Genomic DNA, 7,900 nt, shown 5'->3' on the forward strand with positions numbered 1-7,900 from the left:
AGTCATAGAAACATTTATAAACTATGGTGTAAAAGGGATATGTAGTTAATATATATATAAAAACATGAAAAATAATCATTTTGAAAGTTATAAACACTCACAGATTTAAACCAGCTTTCATTCTAAGAACTAATAAACTCTTATCAACCTCCCACCAACCTGCCCCCACACACAGAATGTTTTTTGTTCTAATACATAGCTGCTGCTTAACTTAGAACATGTTTATTTTCTATTTATCCAGACCTGCTGAATAACTGTAGTGTGTTTGAGTAGTTTTACCTGAAGACACACACAGGAGATCAAAGCAAAGAAATAACTATTCTCCAATCCTCTCGAAAGACATGGTTTTCTGTAACAACACAGGCCTGCAGAGAAACCAGGTAATGGTTTTGAATGACTGGACAATGTGTCATAGAAGTGTAATGTTACAGCTCTGCCTCCCTCTCTGAGCCAGACATGCAGCCAATGGCAGCACAGCAGAGTCCCCTCCCACAGCCACAGGCTTTAAAACTCCACTGCAGCTTTTTCTCTTTTCTATCCACTCTGGTCTCTCCCCTCTGCCTGCCTGCCTGCCTCACCAACCGAGCCATTTGGTCTGACCTTCCCAGACTTACTTCATCCAAAAGAGAAAAAAAGCCTCCAGCTTTCAGAATGACCTCCTTTAAGAAAAGCTCTTACAGCGTGAGAAGTTCCAACGCCCCACGGAGCTTCAGCAGCATGTCCTACTCTGGACCGAGCGCAGGCAGCCGCAGCAGCAGTAGCTACAGTGTCAAGAATTCCTATGGAGGAGGCAACAGGAACTTTGGAGGCATCACCAGCTCCTCTGCCTATGGCCTGAACTCAAGCATGGGTGGCGGAAGCATGGGAATGAGTGGAGGCATGGGAATGGGTGGAGGCATGGGAATGGGTGGAGGTTCAGGCATGGGAATGGGTGGAGGTTCAGGCATGGGAATGGGAATGGGTCATGGACCTATCACTGCCGTCACAGTGAACAGGAGCCTGCTGGCCCCCCTGAACCTTGAGATTGACCCCACAATCCATGGTGTCCGAACCCATGAGAAGGAGCAGATCAAGACCCTCAACAACCGCTTTGCTTCCTTCATTGACAAGGTAAGAGCCAATGTGTGAAAAAAACAGTCAGGCAAGCTCTTTGCCTCATTGTAGTCTTCATGCAGACAGAAAATGCTTTGAGTGTGAATTTCAGTCACATAGTGTAGTCAACGTATCTTCACAGTGCACATTGTTTGATAATGAGCTTCATATGTTTGCCAGATGTCCTGTAATGCTGATTTCCCAACTTTCGTTGCATGTAAAAAGTAGATGTATTACCCCTCTCTGCTCTCGTCAACTCCCACAATTACAGAAAACAAATGTGCTGAAGTGTGCTCAGAGTTAGGGTTAGGCCGTCTATCTTTTTGGCTCGGCCTGCCCTTTTATAGTGATGAAAAACAGACTCGCAGAAGGAGAGATTGAGAAAGACAAATATGAGAGAAAGATCGAGAGAAAGCGTAGGGTGTGTCAGGTCAGAGCTCAGGACTTGTGATACCAGTTACCTTGGGAATGGTCCCTCCCTTAGCTGGGGTGTGGCTCTTTCTGCTGCCCTGGTGGCCACCACCCCTCCCAAACACACATACGCACAAACATTCACACAATCATTACCTCAATGACAAAAACTTCTTTCATTGGCGACACTTTTTAAAATGAGTGCCCTTTGGGAGCTTCTTCATATTAATCATTTTAATCCGCATCCAGCAGCATATAATACTTAGGAGTGTGTGTGTCCTCTGAGGCCTCAGCAGCAGTTGGTTAATATTTAAAAAGGCCAGTTGGTTTCATGTTCTGGTCAATGCCAGCTGACTTGCTACATATCAACTGTCCTTTTCCTGGTGCAATGATTAAAAGAGCATTGTGCATGCTTCAACACAAAGCAGATAACTTCCAGCCTATCATCTCTTATCTTGTGGTGACAGTCCATTTAAAAGCACCTTATTATCTGTATTTACTCCAGTTCAAATGACATTCCTGGTTGGATTTCACCTGTAAAGTACAATGTATTAGAGCAAGGTCCATCAAGGTGTATATCTGCTTTGGCTGCCTTGCTTTTAAAGTTCACAAATATGAAAACTCCCCACCTTTCATCATGCGAACTCACTTCTCTCTTCACCTCGTACATCGCCCTCTCTTTCCCTCTCCGCCTACCATTCTCTGCGCTCCTCTCATCACGTCTATAACAAAGTCAAATATTTACCTTCCTGCATATGCCTACGGATGCAACTTTGCTTCACCCCCTTCGCTCTCTTCGTATTTGTCTTCTCTCGCCAGCTATACAAAAACAGGAAGACATAGGAGAAGGGTTAACTCGCTTTAGTCCTCCATTACCATTTTTTTCCAACCTCGTCCTGACTTCCCTCCCCTCTACCTCCTGTCAGGATGCATGCAAGTCAGGCCTTCCTATGGAAACGCAGCTCCAAAGTTAGATAATAACATCAAAGCCTGTAGACGTTGAATAGAAGGAACGGAAAGTTGATCCTGATGATTGAGTATCAGAATGTTATGGCCCATATTGTCAGGACAGAGAACACTGCAGTTACATCATGCTTGCTTACCATTCATAACAAATTACAGTAAACAATCATGTAAGTCGCAAATTCTTTCTAAAGTCTTTTTGATATGTTTCTCATAGTAACCATAATAATAACTTGATGCCACTTTCTTCACACATCAGGTCCGCTTCCTGGAGCAGCAGAACAAAATGCTGGAGACCAAGTGGAACCTGCTGCAGGGACAGACCACAACCCGCTCCAACATCGACGCCATGTTCGAGGCCTACATCTCCAACCTGCGCAGACAGCTCGACGGGCTCGGCAACGACAAGATGAAGCTGGAGGCCGACCTGCACAACATGCAGGGCCTGGTGGAGGACTTCAAGAACAAGTGAGTGTGGAGGGGGGAGGGAGAGCCAGCTGCTTTGTGCAGGCCTTTTCCGCACCATAAAGAAGCAAATTGTTTATCTAGCAATAATCTTTGTATATAGGTTGCAGTGGAAGATTTGCCAAATGCGAAAAACTTGTTCCTATTTTATACATTAGCACAATGTCCAATTTGCACTCCAGGACTAGCCTTGCAGCAAACAGAGTTAATGTGTTTTTTTAGGAATACTCCCTACATCTGTCCATTGTCTTGCATCATAAAAACTCAAGGGAATTACATCACTGAGGAAGCATGTTCCAAACACCCATTTCATTGCATATGAATCAAAGTAAAAGTCATTTTACAGAGTCTTCAGCTTTAACCTAACCCTACAGCTTTTAGCAGACTAATGGGTGTATGCTGATGCGCAGTTCCCGAACAAAAAATGGTACCAAACATATTTGTCAGCTGTCCAAAGACATATGGAACATATCAGCTGAGTTCAGAGGAGCCTCAAGAGAGAAATGTCAGTAACAGTGCTCATGCTCAACCACCTTTGTGTCAGGCACAAATGAGTTCAAGAGTTATGGATGGACTACTTGCACCTCCTAGTGGTACATTGGTGTATAAACTCTGGAATCTAAACAAGCGCTATTATTAAACTCTTCATGGAACTATATATGTTTTCTCTTAGATATGAAGACGAGATCAACAGGCGCACAGAGTGTGAGAATGACTTTGTTCTCATCAAGAAGGTCAGTATTGTGTCTTGTTTTTGAATTACAAATATCATACCATGTCTGCTTTTTTTCTCTCTCCTGAAGACAATGTCAGTTATTTGGTAAATAATTTTATCAAACATTTGTTTTGTTTCCAGGATGTTGATGAGGCCTACATGAATAAGGTTGAGCTGGAGGCCAAGCTGGAGAGTCTGACAGATGAGATCAACTTCCTTAGGTCCATCTATGAAGAGGTACGGCACAAAATCAGCTCAGTAGCATTGGGTGCTTATTTTCTAAGCATTTGTTTGGCATCTTGACTCGCCCTCTTGTGCTGGATGGGTTTCCAAAATAAAGCAGGCGTATACTAATCTCTCTTCTTGTACTTCTTCAGGAACTTCATGAGCTCCAGAGCCAGATCAAGGACACTTCCGTCGTTGTGGAGATGGACAACAGCCGCAACCTGGACATGGACTCCATCGTTGCTGAAGTCAAGGCTCAGTATGAAGACATCGCCAACCGCAGCCGTGCTGAGGCAGAGACATGGTACAAGTCCAAGGTGATTAAGAACACTTTTTGATTTTTGTCTTATCCTCATGTTTCTATCATTTCTTTATTTAGAAAGGTAGATATGGTTTGGGTGTTGAAAACTCAACTCGCCAAAAGTATACTTTACATTCATATTGAAAGAAAGGTGAAACATATGAGTTAATTAGTGGGCATGCAATGTTCTTGTCATTAGGTTTCCTATTTGTAACGTTCTATATTGTTGATGTTTATATAGTATGAAGAGATGCAGACCTCCGCCAGCAGTTACGGAGAAGACCTGAGAAGCACCAAGACAGAAATCTCAGACCTCAACCGCATGATCCAGAGACTGACATCAGAGATTGATGCAGTCAAGGGACAGGTATGGAAAAAAGTGTTTTGGCACCATAGTACACCATTCTTATCAATTATATATAGTTTATCAGGAGTTCAGAAAAGCTTTCTTTAAAAAAAAGTATCTTCTTCTCTTAGCGTGCCAACCTGGAGGCCCAGATCGCTGAGGCTGAGGAGCGCGGTGAGATGGCAGTGAAGGACGCCAAGGCCCGCATCAGGGACCTTGAGGATGCCCTGCAGAGAGCCAAACAGGACATGGCCCGCCAGATCAGAGAATACCAGGACCTGATGAACGTCAAGCTGGCCCTGGATATTGAGATCGCCACCTACAGGAAACTTCTGGAGGGAGAGGAGGACAGGCTGGTCAACGGCATCCAGTCAGTCAACATTTCCCAACAGAGCTGTAAGTCCTCCTATCAGTAAAACGATTTCAAAAGGGTGTGTTATCTTTCTCAAAAGGAATGATGTAGACAATAAGCCGGGGAGTAAGGGGCTATATTTTCCGACTAAAAGCCAGAAAAACAGTCCAAGGCAGGTTTTGTCTCAATTAACCAATTCACAAGCAACATTATTGTAAATAAAGAGTCTGACGATTCTCAGATTACATTTCTACCAATGCGTTAAAGTATTTTGTATGAACTAACTGTTTTCTACCTACCTTCTTTTAACAGCAAGCTACAGTGGTTTCCCCAGCAATAAGAGCGGCTACTCAAGCGGCTACTCCAGTGGTTACAGCGGTGGATACGGAGGCGGATATGGCAGCAGTAGCATGGGAAGCAGTAACATGGGCAGCAGTAGCATGCGTGACTTCAGCAGCGGAAGCAGCGGCGGGGGTTACACTACGACCCAGAGCAAGAAGAACGTTGTTATCAAGATGATCGAGACCAAGGATGGCAGAGTGGTGTCCGAGTCCTCTGAGGTCATTGAAGATTGAGCTGTCTAGTTCAAAGGTGTAGCTACCTGTCTGCAATGATCTCCTCGGCCATCTGCTGGTAGTTTTATACTTACATTTCACTCCCCCTGTACCCCCCAAATATGAAGTAAAATGCTTGCCAGCAATTTTCCAATAGAGCCTTAACATGTTCCTCATGAAGTAATACATGATCCTAACACTATGAAGCATCTGAAAGGGACCAAAGAATCTATTTTGTATGTCTGATGTCTGACTGTCTGAACTAAAAAAATGTAGTTTTGTCTCACAAAGTAGGATAAAAAATGGGCAAATTGCAACAATGAAAAAAGAAGATACATTCTAAAACACTCCCTTGAAATCTATGCAACAGCTATTCCATTCATGAAGGGCTGTATCTTTCAAAACAGTGTTGGATAGACAGTGGTATTGTCAAAGGAATGTGAATATACTGAAACAGTGCTTAAGCGTTGTTGGTCAAACTAATGTCTTAAATTGCCTGCTGCAGTAGTGCATATCTTATAACTGAAACCTATCGACCCCTTAGGAGGCTGCCCACACCATACTGTTGTCTCTAGGTGCTGTTTTTGCTACCAAACCAAATAAAATGTGTTTACTGAAAGAAAAACTAGATGTTGTTTTCATTTTTTGATGATGATGAACCTACACTCCAATAAATCTGAAAGGAATAATAAGTGCTTAAGTAGTCTAGAATCTGTTATTTAGGACTTTTATATTGCACCAAGGACAGTAGCCTACATTAATTAAAAAAAATCTTAATGTATTAGTGTATCTTAAATATATGTACTTAACACTGAAGTAAAAAAGGTCTACTTCTATCAGTATGAATAACTGGTAAAGATTAAGGTGACAATGTGTCAAATATTGTTTCTTTTGAGATGAGGGTAAAATAAACATTTGACTGGTCATGTTTAGATAGTGATAACACTGCTGTTTTCACTTGCAATACAACTTCAAGTTATACAAAGAGGGTTAAACCACCATGCAGGGCCGGTTTTTGGCATAGGGCGCCAGATCTGGGGGGGCACTGCGCTAACGGATATAAAAAGATGTTTCTACAAGAAGGTGGAGGAGAGTCATAGATAGTTCACTTTAGTCTAAGTTATCTCAGTGGGTCTCAAACGTTTTGATCACAATTTATGTAAACACATATTTCCAAGGCACATCTTTATAATTATTAGGATGAATAAAAACAGATTTGAAGTCATTTCAATGTATACTATAGGACAATAAACCAAAAATATCGTTTAGAACTGGAGATATTTAAAAATATGCATAAATAAATGTTAACTAGGTGAAATAAGATATTAAATGAACAACAAAAATAAAATATGTTACATTTATTTGTTATTGGCTATGGTAGGTTATTGGTTATGTTCACATACTTATTCGATTATTAAAATGTAAACTGATCTTTTTCATATGGGTGTTTAAAGTTGTACCCCCTAGATCAGTGGTTCCCAACCTTTTTCAACTCAGGGCCCACTTAAGTATCACATTTTTTTTCACGGCCAACATTCAACCATAAACAATACGGAGGCTAAATAAAGTTCTGATTGGTCCATTCAGAACATGTGACACGTTGTTGATCCACTACAGACCGCTGTCAAGGACTGTAATGACCGTTGCTAAGGAGGATCAAGAAAGAGAAAGGAAAAGAGGTTCAAATAAAAATAAAATGTTAATAATGAAATTATTTCCACACAAATCATAATAATAATATAATTATAATAATAATTTTGCTAATGATTTGGCGGCAAATATTGAATTTACATTTACACCCTTTAATATTTTATTTGGGCTTTTAGATGAAGGCCGCACACATTTAATAAATACAACTATTCTTCCGGCTAAAATACATCAATCAAGGAGCATTCTTAATTGAAGGTGTTTGAAGAGTAGATAAAAAATACAATTTATTTTGGAAAACATTATCGCCACAAAAAATAAAAGGCTCATCACACCATGAAATGGGAAATAATTAGCTCTAACGAAGAGTGGGATTAAAGGAACAATAAATATGCTTGCCATGTTGTATTTTTTGGTGGTATTCGGTTGTCAACCTATTTTTCTTTGTGAAAAGCTAAAATCTCGCCTAGGGAAGCAAAAAGGTCAGAACTGGCCCTGACACCATGTGTAGCTAAATGTGTGTAAACAATTATAACCTGTTTAATTTTTATGGGTTCAGACACCGGGTTCAAACTGTGTTTATTTAGAAAGAGAAACCATTCCTAATATGGACACTGCTTTATAGTCTGGGTGTCACCTTTGATGTTTTTTTGGCGGGTCATTGGCTAATAAGGTAGTTAACGGCTACTTAAGAGAGAGCTGACTTGTGGACGTTTGTATAGCGTGGGCCTCTCTAGGGTTAGGGTTAGGGTTCATCAGTACTCCATTTTTTTACGATATAGAGATTTGGAATTTTGTAACCTGTAGGCATGCATGTTATATTACAATA

General features: G+C 41.1%; 1 protein-coding gene across 1 annotated transcript; it reads left to right on the forward strand.

Moving 5' to 3' along the window:
* The first annotated feature begins 527 nt into the window (after positions 1 to 527).
* LOC307036891 (intermediate filament protein ON3-like) lies at positions 528 to 6,049 on the forward strand. Its single transcript, XM_079677515.1, has 8 exons — positions 528 to 1,110; positions 2,726 to 2,934; positions 3,605 to 3,665; positions 3,788 to 3,883; positions 4,024 to 4,188; positions 4,414 to 4,539; positions 4,650 to 4,914; positions 5,183 to 6,049. The coding sequence occupies exons 1-8, from the start codon at positions 652 to 654 to the stop codon at positions 5,443 to 5,445; spliced, it is 1,644 nt and encodes a 547-aa protein (XP_079533641.1). The 5' UTR covers positions 528 to 651; the 3' UTR covers positions 5,446 to 6,049.
* The last annotated feature ends 1,851 nt before the right edge of the window (positions 6,050 to 7,900 follow it).

This window comes from Notothenia rossii (genome assembly GCF_949606895.1).
Source record: "Notothenia rossii genome assembly, chromosome: 4".
Lineage (NCBI taxonomy): Eukaryota > Metazoa > Chordata > Actinopteri > Perciformes > Nototheniidae > Notothenia > Notothenia rossii.

Excerpts from the sequence above, each read along its gene's own strand:
- LOC307036891 (XM_079677515.1), top strand. The coding sequence starts at position 652 with ATGACCTCCTTTAAGAAAAGCTCTTACAGCGTGAGAAGTTCCAACGCC. Across the intron at positions 4,189-4,413 it reads AGACATGGTACAAGTCCAAG|TATGAAGAGATGCAGACCTC; the intron begins GTGATTAAGAAC and ends ATGTTTATATAG. Across the intron at positions 4,540-4,649 it reads TTGATGCAGTCAAGGGACAG|CGTGCCAACCTGGAGGCCCA; the intron begins GTATGGAAAAAA and ends TTCTTCTCTTAG.